Source organism: Pristiophorus japonicus, chromosome 17 (assembly GCF_044704955.1).
Source record: "Pristiophorus japonicus isolate sPriJap1 chromosome 17, sPriJap1.hap1, whole genome shotgun sequence".
Lineage (NCBI taxonomy): Eukaryota > Metazoa > Chordata > Chondrichthyes > Pristiophoridae > Pristiophorus > Pristiophorus japonicus.
In genome coordinates this window covers 62,111,085-62,134,793 of record NC_091993.1, presented here as the reverse complement: position 1 = coordinate 62,134,793, position 23,709 = coordinate 62,111,085, and the positions used below count along the sequence as shown (strand labels likewise).

The window sequence follows — 23,709 nt, the reverse complement described above, 5'->3', positions numbered from 1 at the left end:
CAGACTCCCAACCCACCCCTTCCCTCAACCACTGTCTGTCCCACCTGTGACAGAGACTGTAATTCCCGTATTGGACTGTACAGTCACCTAAGAACTTTGAGTGGAAACAAGTCTCGATTTTGAGGGACTGCCTATGATGATGATACTTGAAAGGACTTCATTGGCTGTAAAGTGCTTTGGGATGGCCTGAGATCGTGAAACAGGACGTCCCAAAATGCTTTACAGCCAATGAAGTACTTTGAGTGTAGTCACTGTTGTAATGTGGGAAACACGGCAGCCAATTTGCACACAGCAAGGTTCCACAAACAACAATGAGATAATGACCACAGAATCTGTTTTAGTGATGTCCTCGACTCCGAGGGACTGCCTAAGAATAAGAGAAGAGAAATGGGATAGATTCAGACCAGATCTAGCAGCCCAAAACTGGGCATCCATGAGGAGCTGTCAGTCATCACCAGCAGCAGCATTGTATCCACCACAATCCATAACCTCATGGGCCGGCGTATCCATCAAGCCAGGGGATCAACCCTGAATCAACAAGGAGTGTAGAAGAGCATGCCAGGAGCAGCACCAGGTGCACCTAAAAATGGGGTGCCAACCTGGGGAGGCTGCAACACACGACTACATGCACGCTAAAATGCAGTCCTGCTACATCCAGTCATGAATGGTGGTGGACAATTAATTAACTAATGGGAGGAGGAGGCTCCATGAATATCCCCATCCTCAATGATGGCAGAGCCCAGCACATAAGTTTAAAAGACAAGGCTAAAGTGTTTGCAGCCATCCGCAGCCAGAAGTGCCTAGTGGATGATCCATCTCGGCCTCATTCTGAGGTCCCCAGCATCACCGTAACCAGTCTTCAGCCAATTCGATTCACTCCATGTGATATCAAGAAACGGTTGAGCGCACTGGATACAGCAAAGGCTATGGGCGCTGAAAATATCCCTTCTGTCGTGCTGAAGACTTGTGCTCCAGAACCAGCCGCATCTCTAGCCTAGCTGTTCTAGTACAGCTACAACACTGGCATCTACCCGACAATGTGGAAAACTGCCCAAGTATGTCCTGTTCACAAAAAGCAGGACAAATCCAGTCTGGCAACTTACTGCCCCATCAATCTACTCTCAATCATCAGCAAAGTGATGGAAGGTGTCATCAACAATGTCGTCAAGCGTCATTTACTCACCAATAACCTGCTCACTGATGCACAGTTTGGGTTCCGCCAGGACCATTCGGCTCCAGACCTCATTACAGCCTTGGTCCAAACATGGACAAAAGAACTGAATTCCAAAGGTGAGGTAAGAGTGACTGCCCTTGACATCAAGGCAGCATTTGACCGAGTATGGCCCCAAGGAGCCCTAGTAAAACAGAAATCTATGGGAATCAGGGGAAAACTCTCCACTGGCTGGAGTCAAACCCCCCTAGCACAAAGGAAGATGGTTGTGGTGGTTGGAGGTTAATCATCACAGCCCCAGGACATCGCTGCAGGAGTTCCTCAGGGCAGTGTCCTAGGCCCAACCATCTTCAGCTGCTTCATCAATGACCTTCCCTCCATCATGAGACCAGAAGTGGGGATGTTCGCTGATGACTGCACAGTGCTCAGTGCCATCCACAACTCCTCAGATAATGAAACGATCCATGCCTGCATGCAGCAAGACCTGGAAAGCATTCAGGCTGATGTGGCAAGTAACATTCGCACCACATAAGTGCCAGGCAATGACTATCTCCAACAAGCGTGAGTCTAACCACCGTCCCTTGACATTCAAAGGCATTACAATCGCCGAATCCCCCATCAACATCCTGGGGAGGTTACCATTGACCAGAAACTTAACTGGACCAGCCACATAAATACTGTGGCAACAAGAGCAGGTCAGAGGCTGGGTATTCTGTGGCGAGTGTCTCACTTCCTGACTCCCCAAAGCCTTTCCACCATCTACAAGGCACAAGTCAGGACTGTAATGGAATACTCTCCACTTGCCTGGATGAGTGCAGTTCCAACAACACTCAAGAAGCTCAACACATCCAGGACAAAGCAGCCCGTTTGATCGGCACCCCATCCACCACCTTCAACATTCACTCCCTCCACCACTGGCACACCGTGGCTGCAGTGTGTACCATCTACAAGATGCACTGCTGCAACTCGCCAAAGCTTCTTCGGCAGCACCCCCCAAACCCGTGACCGCTACCACTTAGGACAATGGAAACAGATGCATGGGAACACCATCACCTCCAATTCCCCTCCAAGTCACACACCATCCTGATTTGGAAGTAGATTGCCGTTCCTCCATCGTCACTGGATGAAAACCTGGAACTCCCTAACAGCACTATGGGAGTACCTTCACCACACGGACTGTAGCGGTTCAAAATGTTGGCCTTTATTGCAAGGGGGATAGAGTATAAAAGCAGAGAAGTCCTGTTTCAACTGTACAGGGTATTGATGAGTCCACACCTGGAGTACTGCGTACAGTTTTGGTCTCCGTATTTAAGGAAGGATATACTTACATTGGAGGCTGTTCAGAGAAGGTTCACGAGGTTGATTCCGGAGATGAAGGGGTTGACTTATGAAGATAGGTTGTGTAGGTTGGGCCTATACTCATTGGAGTTCAGAAGAATGAGAGGTGATCTAATTGAAACATGTAAGATAATGAGAGGGCTCGACAAGGTGGATGCAGGGAGGATATTTCCACTCATGAGGAAACAAACTAGGGGTCATAGTCTTAAAATAAGGGGCCATCCATTTAAAACTGAGATGAGAAAGTTCTTCTCTGAGGGTTGTAAATCTGTGGAATTCTCTGCCCCAGAGAGCTGTGGAGGCTGGGTCATTGAATATATTTAAGGCAGAGATAGACAGATCTTTGAGCGATAAGGGAATAAAGGGTGATGGGGAGCGGGCAGGGAAGTGGAGCTGAGTCCATGATCAGATCGGCCATGATCTTATTGAATGGAGGAGCAGGCTCGAGGGGCTAAATGGCCGACTCCTGCTCCTATTTCTTATGTTCTTATGTTCTAAAAAGACGGCTCACCACCACCTTCTCAAGGGCAATTAGGGATGGGCAATAATTGCTGGCCTTGCCAGAGACGCCCACATCCTATGAACGAATTTAAAAAAACCTTCAAGTATAAGTTTTTGTTTGTAAGGAGAAAGCCCCAGATGCTGATATTAGCAGCAGGTTCTGCAAGCAATGGTAGTGACCTGTGAAGCTTCACTGTTAATATACTGCGACCAATCTTTGGACTGATACAGGAATGGGAGGTGAAGTGAGGTGAGGCTCCAGTATGTTTTGAGTTCCTGGCAAAAAGTTAGATTTCTGACACTTATGTGCATGGTTATGGAATATACTGAGTCCAGATTAGGTTACAATACTCCATCACTGGACTGGAATAGACATTACTGCATGTCATGTTACCGATAATGAGAGTCACAGGTGTGGCTTGCTGACGATTCCCACTCTATTGCCAAGATTTCCTAACTATCTGCCTGAAAATACAAATGTTGTGATTAATTTGCCAAAGGTGCAAGTGAAGAGCATTTGGTGACCTCGGAATAGAGGTGGGTCACATGGTTCAGTCAGTGGGGTCACATGGTTCAGTCAGTAGTGGGGTCATATGGTTCAGTCAGTAGAGGGGTCACATGGTTCAATCAGTAGAGGGTGTTTTGAATGTAAACATTATAACTGTGTAAGACTTTCCACCAGAGGGCGCACCTGTTGGAGGCCCAAGGGTCACCAGCACACCTCATGCTAGTGAGTATAAAACATTGCCTTACATGCTGCTTTGGTACTCTGGAGTTTTAGTAAGGAGACTAAGGTCACGTCAGTTTAAGCTTACAGTATTCAGTCTTGTGGAGTTATTCTAAACATAACAATTGGCGACGAGTAACAGATCACGAACTTTCACACGGTTATGGCTGCCGTTGGTATTCTTGAGCGATTTGTAGAGGGTGATGATTGGGAAGCCTTCATTGAACATCTCGACCAGTACTTCATGGCCAACGAGCTGGATGCGGACGATAAAGCGATCAAGCGCAGGGCGATTCTCCTCACCGTTTGTGGGTCTACAACATATGGCCTCATCCAGCATCTGCTAGCACCGACGAAACCAATGGAAAAGACATATGCAGAGTTGTGTACGCTGGTTCGGGAACACCGCAAGCTGAAGGAGAGCATCGTAATGGCCAGGTATCGCTTCTATACGCACCATCGCTCCGTGGGCCAGGACTTGGCAAGTTATGTCGCCGACCTAAAATGCCTTGAGGAACCTTGCGATTTTGCTGGATATTTGGGGGAAATGCTGTGGGACTTTTTCGTGCTTGGAATCGGCCACGAGGTCATTCTTCGCAAGCTGCTGTCTGCCAAATCCCCAGACCTGAACAAGGCCATCACGATAGCCCAGGCTTTCATGTCCATGACAATAATACTAAACTGATATCTTCTCAGCATCGAAGCTCACTGGCAAGTACTGTGCATAAAATAATGCCATTAACAGGCAGAATTGTACATGGCAGGGCCTACACGTCTGCAGCTGCAAGACCTATGAGTCCGCCGTGGGGCATGAATGCGAATCCATTAACACCATGTTGGCGCTGCGGGGGTAATCATAGAGCCCATCAATGTCGATTCAAGCACTACATGTGCAAAGGCTGCGAAATAATGGGGCACCTCCAGCGAATGTGCAGATGTGCTGTGACTCACCACGTGGCAGAGTCGGCAGAAGATGGTCGATCCGAAGTGGATCATGCAGAATGAGTAAGAGAGGCAACTCAACCTGAGGCCGAGGAAGAAGTGTATGGGGTACACACCTTCACCACCAAGAGCCCTCCTATAATGCTTGAAAGTCAAATTAAATGGCATTTCAGTTTCCATGGAGTTGGACACGAGGGTGAGTCAGTCAATTATGAGCCAGAAGGCTTTTGAGAAACTGTGGGGTAACAAGGCAAAAGGCCCAAACTGAGCCCGATTTATACAAAGCTGCATACTTACACCAAAGAGCTCATACCAGTCATTGGCAGTACGGCAGTGAAGGTATCGTATGATGGAGCTGTGCATGACTTTTCACTATGGATTGTACCAGGCGATGGCCCAACGCTGTTCGGCAGAAGCTGGCTAGGAAAGATTCGATGGAACTGGGATGATATCAAAGCACTATCTTCGGTGGATGACGCCTCGTGCGCTCAAGTGTTGAGCAAATTTCTGTCGGTATTTGAACCAGGCATCGGCAACTTCACAGGTGCCAAGGTGCAGATCAATCTAGTCCCTGATGCACGGCTTGTTCATCACATGGCTTGAGCGGTTCCATATATGATGAGGGAGAAAGTTGAGATCGAACTGGACAGACTTCAATGAGAGGGAATCATATCGCCAGTTGAGTTCAACGAGTGGGCCAGCCCAATTGTCCCGGTGTTGAAAAGCGATGGCATAGTCAGAATCTGCGGAGACTACAAGGTAACGATCAACCGAGTCTCATTACAAGACCAGTATCCACTACCCAAGGCGGATGACCTGTTCGCAATGTTAGTGGGGGGGGGAAAGTCGTTCACCAAATTGGATCTAACCTCCACTTACATGACACAGGAGCTGGCTGAATCTTCGAAAAGATTGACGTGTATCAACACGCACAAAGAACTGTTTATATACCACAGGTGCCCTTTTGAGATTCGCTCGGCTGCTGCCATTTTCCAGAGGAACATGGAAAGTCTGCTGAAATCGGTTCCGCGTACCATTGTGTTTTGAGACGGCATCCTGATCAGCGGTCGTGACACCATCGAACACCTGCACAACCTGGAAGAGGTTCTAAGTCGACTAGACAGAGTGGGACTCAGGCTGAAATGCTCCAAGTATGTTTTCCTGGCACCAGAGGTCGAATTTTTGGGGAGAAAGATTGCGTAGGACGGCATCAGACCCGCGGACTCTAAGACGGAGGCCATCAAGAACGCACTCAGACCACAGAATGTGACGGAGCTGCATTCGTTCCTGGGATGACTCAACTTTTTGGGAACTTTCTACCCGGGTTGAGCACTTTGCTGGAACCATTGCACATGTTGCTACGTAAGGGTGATGACTGGGTTTGGGGTAAATCTCAAGAGACAGCCTCTGAGGAGGCCAGAAACCTGCTTTGTGCTAGCTTGTGATGCATCTTCGTACAGGGTCGGGTGTGTATTACAGCAAACCAATGGGTTGGGAAAACTGCAACCAGTTGCATATGCGTCTAGAAATCTGTTTAAGGCTGAAAGAGCCTACAGTATGGTCGAGAAAGAGGCATTAGCATGCATATACGGAGTTAAGAAAATGCACCAATACCTATTTGGTTCGAGCTTGAAACCGACCACCAACCGCTCATTTTACTGTTTTCAGAAAGCAAAGGTATAAACACCAATGCTTCGTCCCGCATCTAACATTGTCCGCTTATGACTCTGTTATCCGCCACAGACCAGGCACGGAGAACTGTGCTGATGCCCTCAGTCGGCTACCATTGCCCACCACCGAGGTGGAAATGGCGCAACCCTCAGCATTGCTTCTGGTCATGGATGTTTTTGAGAGCGAGGGATCACCCGTCACGGCTCGCCAGATCAGGACCTGGACCAGCCAGGACCCTGTGCTATCACTTGTAAAAAGTTGTGTCCTCAATGGGAGTTGGTCGGCCGTTCCTGGGGAAATGCAAGATGAAATTAAGCTGTTTCACCGACGTAAAGATGAAATGTCCATCCAGTCGGATTGTCACTTTTGGGGTAATCCTGTGGTTTTGCCAAAAAAAAGCAGGAAAACGTTTATACGCAACCTACACAGTACCCACCCAGGCATAGTCATGATGAAGGCTATCGTCAGGTCACACGTTTGGTGGCCCGGCATTGACTTGGATTTGGAGTCATGCATACACCAATGTAACACTTGCTCACAGTTGAGCAATGCACCAAGGGAGGCCCCACTGAGTCTGTGGTCATGGCCCTCCAAACCGTGGTCCAGGATCCACATAGATTTCGCTGGCCTCCTTCTACGAAAGATGTTCTTAGTAGTAGTGGACACTTACTCTAAATGGATTGAATGTCTAATGATGTCATCCTGCATGTCCATTGCCACTATTGAAAGCCTCCGGGCTATGTTCGCCACCCATGGCTTGCCCGACGTCCTTGTCAGTGATAATGGACCGTGTTTCACCAGCTTGGAATTCAACGAGTTTATGACCCGCAATGCCATTAATCATGTCAGGTCTGTCCCATTTAAGCCCGCATCTAGCGGTCAAGCGGAATGGGCAGGCCAAATTATCAAGCAGAGCTTGAAAAGCGTGACGGGTGGCTCCCTGCAAACCCGTTTATCTTGGGTTCTGCTCAGCTACCGGACGCGACCCACTCGCTTACCGGGGTTCCCCCAGCGGAATTGTTAATGAAGAGAGCACTCAAAATCAGGCTCTCTTTAGTCCACCAGATCTTAATGATCATGTGGAAACCCGGCGTCACCGGCAAAACATGTACCACGATTGCGTGGCTGTATCGCGTGACATTGATGTATGCAACCCTGTGTTTGTCCTTAATTACGGTCATGGTCCCAAATGGGTTGCTGGCACTGTCTTGGCCAAGGAGGGGAATAGAGTGTTTATTGTCAAACTATGTAATGGACAAACGTGCAGAAAGCATTTGGATCAGACCAAACTGCGATTCACTGACAACCAGGAACAACTTGAAGAGGGCATCACCATCATCGATCCACCAACACACACCCAACCAGCAATCGGCCTCGCTGTCAATCAAGAGGATGAACCCACTATGCCCAACAGTCTGGTCAGACCAGCCGTGCCGTAGTGCAGCAATGGCCCGACATGCCAGGGTTCGAACTCGGGCGTTCAACCTGGGAGCGAAGGGCCCCGGACCGCCTCAACTTGTAAATAACTTGTGGGGGGGTGGAGGGGTGATGTTATGTATGTAAACATTATAACTGTTTAAGACTTGCCACCAGAAGGTGCACCTGTTGGAGGCTCAAGGGTCACCTGCACACCTCATGCAAGCGAGTATAAAATGTTGTCTGCCATGCTGCTTTGGCACTCTGGAGTTTAATTAAAGAGACCAAGGTCACATCAGTTTAAGCTCACAGTACTCCGTCTTGTGGAGTTATTCTAAACATAAGAGGGGTCACATGGTTCAGTCAGTAAAGCGGTCACATGTTTCAGTCAGTCCCACCATGCCGTATCACATCAAGCGCATGGTGAGCAGAACCACAGTTTCTGAGAACTCTGAAACAGCAGAACGTTAAATAGATGAATCCATTGCACAGCCCAGCGATTGTGTGTGAGACTATTGTAGTTTGAATGTGTTTATTCTGCGACATAAGGCATGTGTCAGGCCCTAAGTCTCACTTTGTCATTTTGTTATTCTGTTTTTTCCCCTTAGAAAACCACGTTAATTCAAGTCCACGTCATTGGTGCTGTGCTGACCTTCGGCATGGGAATCATCTACCTCCTGGTCCATACCATTTTATCGTACAAGATGCAGCCACACATCCACGGAATAGGAATCTTCTGGATCCGCTGCGTTCTCTTAATATGGTGTGCAGGCAGCATCGTCAGCAGTATCCTTCACCACCATATCAATGTGTTGGACTGTCCCATTGGGATAGACTCCCTGGGAACAACAGGAGTGTCCAATCAGGAGAGGCTCCCCCAGGAACAACAGGTGTGTCCCATCAGGATAGACTCTTCCAGGAACAACAGGAATGTCCCTTCAGGAGAGATTCCCCCAGGGTCAGGAAGAGTGTCAAATTAGGGGAGATTGTACCCGGGGACTGTCGGAGTGTCTGATTGGGGGAAATTGTACCCGGGGACGGTCGGAGTGTCTGATTGGGGGAGATTGTACCTGGGGACTGTCGGAGTGTCTGATTGGGGGAGATTGTACCTGGGGACCAACTCTTCCAGTCCCTTTCATTGAGTGTAGAATCTGTTCATTGGATGTACCAATGCTTGGCGTGTGCTAGGGTCCTGAGAATGCACACATACTCCCATTAACATCATGGCTGTTAAATTCTGCAGCACTCCATCAGCAGGGAAATGGACAATCAGGAAATTAGGGATATTTGAAATAAGCTGAAATTGGACATTCTCGGTATAGTGAAACCCTGATCCGATAATAAGCTTCATATTACAACTTTTACTCACTTTGTTATATCCTCACTCTCTACATGAAGTGAGACAAGCGAACAGGTTGATTCCTAAATGCAGGCTTGAGACATGGAATTCACCCTATCTCTCTCCCTGTCTGTGTACTCACTCGCTCTCTATTCCGCTCTCCCGCCCTGTCTCTGTTTAGCTCTGTATTTCTCTCTCTTGGCTCTATCTCTCTCTCTCTCCTCTCCTCGCTCTCTCCAAATGACATCTACCCAGAAAACTCTGCTGATCAATATTTTAGAGAGTCGCCCCAATTGGACACAACTCAATGGGGAGCGGGCGGGGAAGTGGAGTTGGGGCCAGGATCAGATCAGCCATGATCTTATTGAATGACGGAGCAGGTTCGAGGGGCCAAATTTCCGATGTTCTTATAATCCAGTCGGGTTCTCCACTCATCCGCGGAGTGTCTAATGCCATTAAAATGTGGTCGTTCACCGTAGCTGAGTGCCGTTAGCCAGTGCCGGTTTAAGGTGTATAACATCTCTGCTTTGCTGCACATCATTTCCTTGACTCCCTCCTGTCCAGTGTTTATCTCCTCTGTGACACTCTACACCTCGATCCCAACCATTGAGATGGCAATGAAGCTGCACTGGAAACCTACAGACAAGGTAAGCGATTGACTCAATCCGCCCAGCTTCCATCCTACACTGCCTGTGTCACACATGTAAAAGTTACACACTTGGAATCATTAATCCCACCCCTCCCCTGCTGAGACCTATTTCCATGGGCACCACAAATTCTTCAGTGCCGAGGGGGGAAGGAAATAAAAATCCCCATTTCACGGGTGGCTGTGGGAAAAGAAAGACTTGCATTTATATAGCGCCTTTCACAACCACCGGATGTCTCAAAATGCTTTACAGCCAATCAAGTACTTTTGGAGTGTAGTCACTGTTGCAATGTAGGAAACACGGCAGCCAATTTGCGCACAAGCAAGCTCCCACAAACAGCAACGTGATAATGACCAGATAATCTGTTTTTTTTGTTATGTTGACAGAGAGATAAATATTGGCCAGGGCACCAGGCAGAACTCCCCTGATTTTCTTCGAAATAGTGCCGTGGGATCTTTTACATCCACTTTAGAGAGCAGACGGGGCCTCGGTTTAGACGGTACCTCCGACAGTGCGGCGCTCCCTCAGCACTGCACTGGGAGTGTCAGTCTAGATTTATGCGCTCAAGTCCCTGGAGTGGGACTTGAACCCACAACCTTCTGACTCAGAGGCTAGAGTGCTGCCCACTGAGCCACGGCTGACATTGTTAAACATTGTGATCCAGGGTCATCTGTGGAAACACCTCCCCTCAAATCGCTGCTACGATCCTATACTAACTTGCACTGAACTCTTGGGCTGCGGTTAGTAGGGTGTATCAGGCAGGTGGAAACCCTTCTCTCCTGGGCTTCTCAGTAGTTTGCTTCAGAGATTCTTAAGCTTACCAGATGGGTTTGTGTGACTGTCAGACCCTGAGAAAAATCCATCAATCCAGTTAAACATGGATGCTGGTTTCAGGCACAAATCTACCCTGATTTTCATAGGTTGGTACTAAATTGCCAGGAGGAGCCATGTGTTAGAGAGGGAAATCGGCACAGGTTCAGGAGGGCTGCTATCTGACGTCGTTGGAGCAGAATAAAGTGATGCTTTATACTTCAACTATCGCCTATACCTAACCTGGGAGTGCTTAATGCCAGTGTTAAGTGCTAATATCAGAATGTTCCAGTCTTAGAGTTGGGATCCATCACTTTGGGCAGGACAATTTATCAAAAAGTGTAAATGATAATTGGTTACTTTGTTTTTTTACTAAACGTTGGACGTTATGTATTGTCCTGTGGTCCTCTTTCTGTGGGTAGCCCTCGAGAACAGATGAATCCTCTCAGTGGGCAGCACTCTCGTCTCGGAGTCAGAAGGTTGTGGGTTCAAGTCCCACTCTAGGCTGACACTCCAGTACAGTGCTGAGGGAGCACCGCACTGTCGGAGGTGCTGTCTTTCAGATGAGACGTTAAACCAAGGCCCCGTCTGCCCTCTCAGGTGAACGTAAAAGATCCCATGGCACTATTTCAAAGAAGAGCAGGGGAGTTATCCCCGATGTCCTGGGCCAATATTTATCCCTCAATCAACATAACAAAACAGATTATCTGGTCGTTTCTCGCTGCTGTTTGTGGGAGCTTGTTGTGTGTAAATTGGTTGCCGCATTTCCTTCATTACAGCAGTGACTACATTTCAGAAGAGCTTAATTGGCTGTGAAATGCTTTGCGATGTCCTGAGCCCATGAAAAGTGCTGTGTAAAAGCAAATCTGTCCTGCCCACCAGTGGCCTGCTCAGCCTGTCCCTGTCCAACCCTTCCCTTCGCTGCTGATGGTCATTCTCAATCTCCTGAGACTCAAACCATGTATCGGACTCACGGCTGATCATGGGGACCTTGCTGGCCACAGCCTTGTTTACCGTCCGAAAGAGAGCAGCTCGAAGAAATACAGGGCAGTCTTTACAGCCGCTTACTGTTCAATCCACAGCCTCAAACCCAGCTCCAGGTTTGGGTGTCCAGGTGTAGAAAAAGTGATGAGTTTTGAAGGACAGATCATTTGACTCCCACCCAATGTTCCACATTATCTGAGAGTGACGTACAGCTCTTGTCCTGCTCCCACACCAGGTGAGGACAGACATTGACTACCTGTGATGGCTCCCATGGTTCAATATCCTGCCAAAGCTCACTCTAATGATTCAAATGTGAGTAGCTGGCTGCCCCTGGATTGTACCCCAGAATAGGGTAAATGTAATGGATTAGCACGGCTGCACGGGGCATCCCCTCCCCTCACACACAGGAGCCCATGTCGGGTATCATGGGGGATTTCAGAGTAAGTGCTGTGTGATGCCAGGGGCCAAAAGGGGTGTGGCCTCGTAACATTCCCTAACAGTTATCAGCATCAGGGGAGAGAGGACGGAGGTGCAAAAGGTATGGAGATAAAGAGTAATCAGGAACAGAGCATGGAAAACCAGGAACGGAACTCGAGAACTAGGAACAGAGTCCAGGAAGCAAGGAGCAGGGCCCGGGAGACCAGGAACACAGCCTGGGAAATAGGCCATTCAGCCCCTCGAGCCTGTTACATAGGAACAGGAGACGGCCATTCAGCCCCTTGAGCCTGTTACATAGGAGCAGGAGGAGGCCATTCAGCCCCTTGAGCCCGTTGCATAGGAACAGGAGGAGGCCATTCAGCCCCTTGAGCCTGTTACATAGGAACAGGAGGAGGCCATTCAGCTCCTCGAGCCTATTACACAGTAACAGGAGGAGGCCATTCAGCCCCTCGAGCCTGTTACATAGGAACAGGAGGAGGCCATTCAGCTCCTCGAGCCTGTTACATAGGAACAGGAGGAGGCCATTCAGCTCCTCGAGCCTATTACACAGTAACAGGAGGAGGCCATTCAACCCCTCGAGCCTGTTACATAGGAACAGGAGGAGGCCATTCAGCCCCTCGAGCCTGTTACATAGGAACAGGAGGAGGCCATTCAGCCCCTCGAGCCTGTTACATAGGAACAGGAGGAGGCCCATTCAGAATGCATCTGGTCACGATGCTCCAAATATCTTGAGCATAGGCAGGTTTGATGGACCTGCTGGTTTTTTCCTACCTATCCTGCGTGTTTGCCCGTACATCGAATGTGACGCCATTGTTCCCACTGTGAATGTGACTAGCGATTCTTGATGTGTTGCCGAGAACAATTCACGTACCTAGACTGTGTTGGCTGGTGTGGATTTAATGCCGTGGACCGCGAGTCTGGACTGAGACGATGGATTCCGGGGTTAGATGTATTGATGCTAATTGTTGGCCTCCTGTTTTTGGCAGGGTTACACGCTGCACATGGTCAGTACGGCGTCTGAATGGTCCCTCGCCTTCTCCTTTCTCAGTTTCTTCCTGACTTACATCCGAGATTTTCAGGTGAGTCTCGCCGAGTGTGGGTTAAATTGGTGATGATGTACATAGGCAAAGCTCAACCGAACTTGTGCCCTGAAACCCCGGTGGGTTTTTGACGGTCTCATCAATATGGCCACTAACTCTACTTTTATGGTCTCCACACAAGTGAGGAAGAGGTTTGTGTGTCAGAACAGCAGCAGACTGTAGCTGGGAGTGTTCACAGGAACGGTGGGAAAGGTCTGGGCTGAGCTGGGCTGGGATCACTTTGGCCTGGCACAGCCTATGAACAATCCTCCGGAAGGCCCGAGGTCTTAGCCGGCATATTGTTATTATAGCTCTTTGGTATTCCACATTCTGACTTGGAATTTCATTTGTTCTTTCCAATATTACAGCACGTTCCCACTGGATGTTCCACAGAGCCTCTCTCGGCCTATATATTTTTGGAAACTATGTTAAAAATCTTATGACTGTCTGCAAAACCTGTTGTGACAATTCTTGTGCCAACCTTTTCCCATTATAAAGTCCAATGTCCACATTTGTACTGGGGACACCCTATGTAATCTTGTCACACTGTAATTGCACCCTTCTGCCAGTGGCAGTGCTGTAGTGCCTCAATTTGCCATCTCCCAGCTCCTCAACCTGTATTGTGCAGAACTCCTGTGGTCCAATCAATTCTACCCCTCTGCTTCCCAAATTGCCATAAGTTTTGCTATTTAATTATAAATTCTCATGTTCAAATCCCTCCATAGCCTCACTCCTCCCTATCTCTGTAACCTCCTTCAGCCCTACACCCCTCTGAGTTCTCTCTAACCTCCTCCAGCCCCTACAACCCTCGGAGACCTCTGCGTTCCTCCAACTCTGACCTCTTGTACATCCCCCACTTCCTTCGTCCAATCATTGGCGGCCGTGCCTAGGCCCTAAGTTCTGGAGTTCCCTCCCTAAACCTCTCTGTCTCTCTACCTCTCCCTCCTCCTTTAAGATCCTCCTGATCTCTTTGACCAAGTTTTTGGTCATCTGTCCTAATATCTCATTCTTTAGCTCGCTGTCACATTTTGTCTGATAACATTCCTGTGAAGCACCTTATGATATTTTACTACGTTAAAGGCGCTATATAAATGCAAATTGTTATATAATTTTAAGGACAGAAGGTAGTACTTTAAAATGGAGACCCAGTTAACCTTGCCCAATCCCTCCCATTAATGTTACAATGAAGTTGGGCTGCGAGTGTGACAGTTGGGTCGTGTCCTGCATCTTTAAGGGGTGGATGGCTCTGGTGTTGTGTCAGTAATCACATGGATGCAGGTTGGGCTGTGCCGTGTGAATCTGGTCACCAGCAGTCGGTCCTCACAGAGAGTCTGAGTCGATCTGGCCTGAGACTAGTTCACCAGCAAATAAATAGCTGTGAACACAGCCCCAGGCTGTGCTTGAGAGTGGCCACATAAACAGGGCAAAGGGACCTGTGATGACTCGGGCCAGGATCATGTTGGCTAGACACAGTCCAACCACACCCCAACTGACCTTGCTCCACATTTCATGGACTTCCTGACTCCCTTTCACTAATACTCAGTGGGGAGCACTCTCGCCTCTCAGTCTGTAGGTTGTGGGTTCAAGTCCCATTCCAGAGACTTGAACCAATAATCCAGGTCAAAACTCCCAGTGCAGTGCTGAGCGAGTGCTGCACTGTCGGAGGTGCCGTCTTTCGGATGAGACGTTAAACCTGCCCTCTCAGGTGGATGTAAAAGATCGAATGGCATTTTTCCAAAGAACAGCAGGGGCGTTATCCCTGGTGTCCTGGCCAATATTTAGCCCTCAACCAATACCTGAAGGCTCACCAGACTGATTCCTGGGATGGGAAGATTGTCCAATGAGGAGAGATTGAGCAGACTAGGCCGATATTCTCTAGAGTTTAGAAGAATGAGAGGTGATCTCATTGAAACATACAACATTCTTACAGGGCTTGACAGGGTAGATGCAGGGAGGATGTTTCCCCCGGGCTGGGGAGTCTAGAACCAGGGGTCAGTCTCAGAATAAGGGGTTGGCCATTTAGGACTGAGATAAGGAGAAACTTCTTCACTCGGAGGGGGTGAATCTTTGGAATTCTCTACTCCAGAGGGCTGTGGAGGCTCAGTCGTTGAGTATATTCAAGCCACAGATCGCTAGATTTTGGGATATTAAGGGAATCAAGGGATATGGGGACAGGTGGGAAAGTGGAGTTCAGGTATAAGATCAGTCATGATCTCATTGAATGACGGAGCAGGCTCGAGGGGCCGAATGGCCTACTCCCGTTCCTAATTCTTATGTTCTTAAAACAGATTATCAGGTCATTCACCTCATTGCTGTGTGTGGGAGCTTGCTGCATGCAAATTGGCTGCCGCGTTTCCTACAATACGACAGTGCCTACACCTCATTGGCTGTAAAGTGCTTTGGGACGTCATGAGGCTGTGAAAGACGCTATACCAATGCATGTCTTTCTTTCCTTTACAGTTATGTGTACTGATTGCAAGTTCCTTGTTGAAAGGCAATCACTGGCATGAGTGGCTGTGTCAGTAACATCCCACAACCTACAGTGAGAGGAATGTTGACAGAGTAAATCAGGAGAAACAGTTTCCAGTGGCAAGAGGGGGTCGGTAACCAGAGGGACTCAGATTGACGATAATTGGCAAACGAATCAGAGGGGAGATAAGGAGAATGTTTTTGAGCCGGTTGTGATCTGGAAGGCACTGCCTGAAAGGGTGGTGGAAGCAGATTCATTAATAACCTTCAAAAGGTGAACTGGATAAATACTTCAAGGGGAAACGTATGCAGGGCTACGGGGAAAGAGCGGGGGAGTGGGACTAATTGGGAAGCTCTTTCACAGAGCTGGCACAGGCACAATGGGCCCAATGGCCGCCTCCTGTGCTGTGAGATTCTGATTTTACTCTATTAATGGCCCATTAATCTGATTTTTTTTTAGTGATGTTGGTTGAGGTATAAATATTGGCCAGGACACCGAGGAGAACGTTCCTCTTGAACTGGTGGTGTGGAACCTTTAACACCCACCTGAGAGGGGAGACAGGACCTTGGTTTAATGTCTCATCCAAACCTTCCTATAGCGTCAGTCCAGTAGCAAGCTCAAGGCTGAAAAAAGGGCTAACATTAGACAACGATGGTAATGGGTTAAAAAATAAACATTCTGACTGCATGATTGGATTTCTGCCACGTGTTGCCATGGATACGCCCTCTAGGGATGAGGCTGGGTCATTGAATATATTTAAGGCGGAGATAGACAGATTTTTGAAGGATAAGGGAATCAAGGGTTATGGGGAGCGGGCAGGGAAGTGGAACTGAGGACAAGATCGGATCAGCCATGATCTTATTGAATGGCGGAGCTGGTTCGAGGGGTCAAGTGGCCTACTCCTGTTCCTATTTCTTATGTTCTAATCCTCTGTCTCTCTCTGGCTTCGAACAGAAGGTAACCCTGCACGCGGAGGTGGAATTGCTCGCCGAAACACTGTACGACAAACTCCAGGGGCACACGCACAATGGAGAGCACAGCCCGCTCCTGGCGGGGACCCTGTGACCTGTGACCTGCGACCTGTGGACACAATGCCTGCCCCTCTCCGAGACACCAGCTTTCCTCCAAATCAACCCAAAGTGCCCAGCCCCTGCTTCTCAACCGCCGGGCTGTTTTAAAAACACTTTTTTAACCCATTTTAATGTCACAAGTGGACTTAATCTCTGAATGGATCCTTCTAATCTTAAGGAATATTAATGAGACAGTTTACAGTTTAATTATGAACTAAATGTAATAAGTATTAGACTGCTGATGATTCTAACACAGTCCTTGGAGGATCCTTTACCACCTGCAGTGACTAGGCCGCAGCCCATGATTCTTTGCAGCAGAGGAGACTACTGTTGGGCCAGACACAGTGACCTCACCAACCCTGATTGGCAGAATTAAAAGATCAAGAGCAAAAGACCACACAAAACAATTGTAGGGTTTAAGGGGACATGGGTCAGTAATTCCACAAAGAGAGAGACTCTCGGGGGGGACCTGCAGAGAGAATCTGCCTGATTGCCTGGCGATAGGGCTGCAATGGGGACACTCTTCAGCTTCCGTACCCTGACGTCTGGCTCTGAGTGTGTGACGGTTGCCTGTGGGTTGGCAGGATGAAGGAGCAACAGAATATATCCACACAGATCCGACTGTGGCCTCCTCACACTCACACCAGTAGCACAGGCCTGGCCCGTTACCATGGAAACACAATCCCAAACTTCAGTGTGTGAATCCAGGATGGATACCGTCAGCCCGATATTCTAATAGTCCGAGTTTAATTATTGCCATCATGCATTACAAATTAATTTTCCACGTGAGAGGGGGACCCCTGGGACTTGGGATCAAATCCAACTTGGGATGGAATTCTTCTCTCCTGCTGACTCTATAAAATGAGGTAGGCCTCAGGCTCAACCCAAGGAACCACAGCACAGAATGCTTCTCACTTGTCGCAAAATTGTTTGTCGCACTAGGACAGGGCATATGGGTGACTATTGTGGGACAATGGTCCTGAGGTAAGGGGTTGAGTACATATATGGGTTGTATAGCAGGAGCTTTACTCTATATCTAACCCCATGCTGTACCTGCCCTGGGAGTGTTTGATGCGACAGCGTAGAGAGAGCTTTACTCTGTATCTAACCCCGTGCTGTACCTGCCCTGGGAGTGTTTGATGGGACAGTGTAGAGGGAGTTTTATCTGTATCTAACCCCATGCTGTACTTGCCCTGGGAGTGTTTGATGGGACAGTGTAGAGGGAGCTTTATCTGTATCTAACTTGTGTTTGTGTAAGGCCAGCTGTATACTCACAGGTTGGTAGAGTTGTTGAGTTGGGAGTGGCTTAGCCAGTCATGTGATGTTTACAAGACTCAATAAAACCCCAGCCAGTTGGGTTCGGGGGATCCACTATGAGGCAGGTGGTTATGAGCCTGGTGGATGAACTGCGTGTAGTGTGATTGTTAAACCTTTGTGACTAATTCAACCAGTTCTTAATAGCAATGTTTTGCTATGAATTCGTAGACAAAGAACCCATGAAGCAAACACACTACACCAGCGAGAATAGGGTGCGTGGGGCACAAGGGGGTTAAAATCGTGGCTGTAGTTGCAAAGGGTCAAAACAGAACAAGATGAGGAACAGGTTGAAGGTCTCTGTCTGCAAACGGCCCTTTCACTACTGACAACAAAGCTTTGGAGAGTGGGATGTGGGGGAGCGCATCAGACACTGCGACATGCGTACAGGACTCAGTCAGTGATATGGCCAGGGGTTAGGGGGTAAACATTGGAAGCAAACTGCACACTCTGCCTGATCCCTATACTGCATCAAGCTGTCGCCGCTGCTATGTTAGGTGTTGGCTGGAACCTGAGCAGAGGGTTCTAGCTGACACAAGATTGATGGGCTGTTACTGGAAAACTTGCTTTTGTTGGGAAATAGCCAATGTTGAAAATGCACAAACCGTGAGCTGCCTGTGTGTCAGAGAACGTGCTGCATACCGAGCTGCCTGCCCCATACAGCATAGACACCAGGCTAGATAATGCTGGCTGCATTAGAGAACTGTTCGACATACATAGGCCTAGACCCTGCATCTCACCTTAATCTTACATTCACTGTCAACAGGAACTGCAACCTCTCTCAATCACTCTCGCACTCGCCCTTTCTCGCGCTCTCTCTCGCCCTCTCTCAAGCTCTCTCACACTCACTCTCACACTCACACTAAATGGGTGGATAGAGTCCATGATAGGGGAGAGTGTCCATGGGTTGTGGGAGGAGTAGATTTGATGGACCAAATGGTATGTTGTTTTGAAGCATTTGTTGCTCACTGTGTGCAGCAAAAGTAATGAAACAGTTAATGTTAAACAGTAAATGTCAAACCGGAATCTGAGAACAGAGGGAGAAGCTATCAGCTCCCACTGCTGAAATACTGCAGGTAATTGTAAATCACAGGAAATACCTTTAAATCACTCTGCACTTGTGTGATTACAGCAGTGTTCCCTGTGGGCTAAGAGGGAGAGCTCTCCGATCCTGGCTCTGATTGGTGTTTAAACAGTTTCATGGCTAGAAGGAAGGGTTTGTATTTCTAGAACACCATCCCCCAGTGCAGGCCAACACAAAACGCTTCATAGCCTTGAAGTGTAACCACTGTTCTAATGTAGGAAACATGTCCACCAATTTGTGCAGAGCGAGCTCCCACAAGCAGCAATGTTTTAATGACCAGATAATCTGAATGTTGGCCCAGACCCCAGGGACAATTTCACTCTCTTCCTCAAATAGTGCCGTGGGATCTTTTACGTCCACCTGTGAAGGCAGATGGCACCTCCGTCAGTGCAGCATTCCTTCAGTACTGCACTGGGAGTGCCAGCTTGGATTATTTGATCAAGTGTCTGGAGTAGAATGTGAATCCACGACCTTCTGACTCAGAGGTGAGAGTGCTGCTCACTGAGCCAAGGCTGACACTGTCTAGTGCCTCAGCTAACTTATGGGGGTTCACTTGAAAATATATTTTTATAGGCTCAGGAATTGGGTTGCATTACTCCAGGGCCTAGGAAGTTGGGCGTTGTGTGACATGTGACAGACACTGAACTGAGTCTAGGGCGGACAACCTCTCCAGCTGCTTTTTGTTTCGTCAGGCTGATGTGTAACCAGGATGAGCTGATTTAACAGAATGAGAATTCCTCAATTTACAAATAAACCATTTTTACATGAAACCAGCTGAGTCCAGCCTGTCCCTAATCATGGCCTCTAAGAAGCAGGAACAACTTTTCATTCATTCTCAGCATGTGGGCTTTCTTCTTGAACCGCAGCAATGCGTCTGATGAAGGTACTCCCACAGTGCTATTCGGGAGGGAGTTCCGGGATTTTGACCTAGCGACGATGAAGAAACGGACGATATATTTCCAAGTCAGGATGGTGTGACTCAGAAGGGAACGTGGAGGTGGTTTGCTGCTCCGGTCCTAGGTGGTAGAGGTACTACAGGTGCTGCTGAAGAAGCCTTGGCAAGTTGCTGCAGTGCATCTGGTACATGCCAGACAGGACACGCCGGTGGGGGAGGGAGTGAATGTTTATGCCAGGTGAATGAGATTCTAATCTCTCCAATTCTCATGTGGATTCACTTGGAATGAAGCTATAAGTTGATAGGAGGACTCAAGCAGTTTTGAAGTTATGTGATCAGCAGCTGCCATTGACCCATGAGTAAACCCAGTGTTCACCCACTCCCGTCACAGGGAAGAGACAGTCACTGTTGAATATCCTGCAGCGATGGAGTGATTCCTCCATCTCAATCAGAATCATGCCCCAAGGGACCGCCAGGTGATGCAGACTAGGAAGGGAACATCACAAGTTTACTTTCTGGTCTGTGTCGAGTTAGCCAATCTCAGCCAGTGGGACAGTAATTGGGATCGATCTCGGGGTTCAGTCAGTCACGGGATTACATAGAATAATATAGAATATACGGCACAGAAACAACATTCAGCCCAACCAGCACCACTTGAGCCTCCTCCCATCCTTTATCATCTAAATCAGCAAAATCCTCGATTCCCTTCTCCCCAATATGCTTGTCCAGCCTCCCCTTAAATGCATCGCTCCTACTGGCTTCAACCACTCCCTGCAGTACTCAGGAAAGCGAATGGAATGTTGGCCTTCATTGCGAGAGGGATGGAGTACAAAAGCAGGGAGGTCCTGCTGCAACTGTACAGGGTATTGGTGAGGCCGCACCTGGAGTACTGCATGCAGTTTTGGTCACCTTACTTGAGGAAGGATATACTAGCTTTGGAGGGGGTGCAGAGACGATTCACTAGGCTGATTCTGGAGATGAGGGGGTTACCTTATGATGATAGATTGAGTAGACTGGGTCTTTACTCGTTGGAGTTCAGAAGGATGAGGGGTGATCTTATAGAAACATTTAAAATAATGAAAGGGATGGACAAAATAGAGGCAGAGAAGTTGTTTCCACTGGTCGGGGAGACTAGAACTAGGGGGCACAGCCTCAAAATACGGGGGAGCCAATTTAAAACCGAGTTGAGAAGGAATTTCTTCTCCCAGAGGGTTGTGAATCTGTGGAATTCTCTGCCCAAGAAAGCAGTTGAGGCTAGCTCATTGAATGTATTCAAATCATAGATAGATAGATTTTTAACCAATAAGGGAATTAAGGGTTATGGGGAGCGGGCAGGTAAGTGGAGCTGAGTCCACGGCCAGATCAGCCATGATCTTGTTGAATGGCGGAGCAGGCTTGAGGGTCTAGATGGCCTACTCCTGTTCCTAATTCTTATGTTCTTATAAGTTCCACATTCTCACCACTCTCTGGGTAAAGAAGTTTCCCTATTGGATTTCTTGGTGACTATCTTGTATTGAGTTGTGTAGTTATACTCTTCCCCACAAGTGGAAACATTCTCTCTGTATCCACTCTATCAAAACTTTCATCATTTTAAAGACCTCTATCAGGTTACTCCCTCAGCCTTCTATTTTCAAGAGAAAAGAGACCCAGCCTGTTCATCCTTTCCTGATATGTATACCCTCACATTTCAGGTACCATCCTTGCAAATAAGTTGTGAGTAACAGTGATCCCTGTGGACCCACTTCCCACCTTCGGCCACTCTAAATATCTACCCTCTTCCCTTACTCTGTCTTTCAACCAGCTGCTACTTGACCTCACACTCCACATGCTCTGACCTTGTTCATTGGTCTATTATGTGGCACCTTATCGAAGGCTGTCTCTATTACCTCTTCAAAACATTCAATGAAGTTGGTTAAGCTGACTATTCATTATTATATTTCTGGTTTCTAGATGTTCTGCTATTTTCTCCATTAGTAGGGATTCCAATATTTTTCCTACCACCAAAATTCCCTGGATTCTGGGGCGGTCCCAGTGGATTGGAAAACCGCAAATGTAACACCCCAATTAAAAAAAAGGCAGACAGAAAGCAGGAAACTATAGACCAGTTAGCCTAACATCTGTCGTTGGGAAAATGCTGGAGTCCATTATTAAGGAAGCAGTAGCAGGACATTTAGAAAAGCATGATTCAATCAGCATGGTTTTATGAAAGGGAAATCATGCTTGACAAATTTGTTGGAGTTCTTTGAGGTTGTAACGAGCCAGGTGGATAAGGGGGAACCAGTGGGTGTGTATTTGGATTTCCAGAAGGCATTCGATAAGGTGCCACATAAAAGGTTACTGCACAAGATAAAAGTTCACGGGGTTGGGGGTAATATATTAGCATGGATAGAGGATTGACTAACTAACAGAAAACAGTGAGTCGAGATAAATGGGTCATTTTCCGGTTGGCAAACAGTGACTAGTGGGGTGGCGCAAGGGTTGGTGCTAGGTCCTCAACTATTTACAATCTGTATTTACACTTGGTCCCTTCATCCAAGTCATTATGTAGCCAAGTTTGCTGATGATACAAAGATGGGTGGGAAAGCAAATTGTGAGGAGGATACAAAATATCTGCAAAGGGATATAGACAGGCTAAGTGAGTAGGCAAAAATTTGGCAGATGGAGTATAATGAGGGGAAATGTGAGGTTATCCACTTTGGCAAAAATAATAGAAAAGCAAATTACAATTTAAATGGAGAAAAATTGCAAAGTGATGCAGTACAGAGGAACCTAGGGGTTCTTGTGCATGACACACAAAAAGTTAGTATGCAGGTACAGCAAGTAATCAGAAAGGCAAATGGAATGTTAGCCTTTATTGCAAGGGGGATGGAGTATAAAAGCAGAGAAGTCCTGCTACAACTGTACAGGGTATTGGTAAGGCCACACCTGGAGTATTGCGTACAGTTTTGATCTCCGTATTTAAGGAAGGATATACTTGCATTGGAGGCTGTTCAGAGAAGGTTGATTCCGGAGATGAGGGGGTTAACTTATGAAGATAGGTTGAGTAGCTTGGGCCTATACACATGGAGTTCAGAAGAATGAGAGGTGATCTTATTGAAACATATAAGATAATGAGGGGGCTCGACAAGGTGGATGCAGAGAGGATATTTCCAGTCATAGGGAAAACTAAAATTAGGGGACATAGGGCTAGAACCTCCACTTTTTTTGCATGCTTAACGCCCACTTTACCGCTGAAATTACGTATAACGCCCATATATCGCCCATTTTGGCACAAATTGGAAACTGACGGGCATTTTTAGGAAACATATCGCCGAGTGTTACTTTCCCCATGGGCTTAACGCCGGGAAAAAATATTACCGCCCGCCCACTTTTTTGGGGGGCAGAATCCTCAGAATGGGCAAAATTAACACCCATAATATCACCCAGCATTACTTTCTGCATGGAATTAATGCTGAGATTCAATAATACCGCCCGCTCACTTTTTTTTGTCGTAAAGAGCACATTTGACGTAACTAACACCCAGGAGATCGCCCACCGTCACTTTCACCACCTCGCACACATATCGCCCACAATATTGCTCGCCCAAAAAAACACCCACAAAAAGTGGAACTGTTCTGAATGAACGCCAGCGGTGTGGCTGCCATTTTTTAAATCCCACTCTAACGTGAGGAGCTGATATCTCATCAATTTGCCTGAAAGAGCGTTGATGTGAGTGACAATGCTGACACACTGCTGTGTGTGTGCAGCTCAGACATCAATGGTGCCCATCATCTTGGTGTCAGTTAAAGTTTACGTTGATTGATGTTAAGTTGT

The 23,709-nt window shown here is 47.7% G+C and overlaps 1 protein-coding gene across 3 annotated transcripts in view; it reads left to right on the top strand.

Moving 5' to 3' along the window:
• The window catches only part of dram2b (DNA-damage regulated autophagy modulator 2b), a 252,349-nt gene extending 232,383 nt beyond the window's left edge, over positions 1-19,966 (top strand). For all 3 annotated transcript variants that reach the window (XM_070858758.1, XM_070858757.1, XM_070858759.1), the window contains 4 exons: positions 8,375-8,552; positions 9,670-9,752; positions 12,971-13,063; positions 16,488-19,966. In XM_070858758.1, coding sequence (XP_070714859.1) covers positions 8,375-8,552; positions 9,670-9,752; positions 12,971-13,063; positions 16,488-16,598 — 465 coding nt within the window. In that variant the 3' untranslated portion in view covers positions 16,599-19,966. The remainder of the gene's footprint in view (positions 1-8,374; positions 8,553-9,669; positions 9,753-12,970; positions 13,064-16,487) is intronic.
• Positions 19,967-23,709: the final 3,743 nt, after the last annotated feature.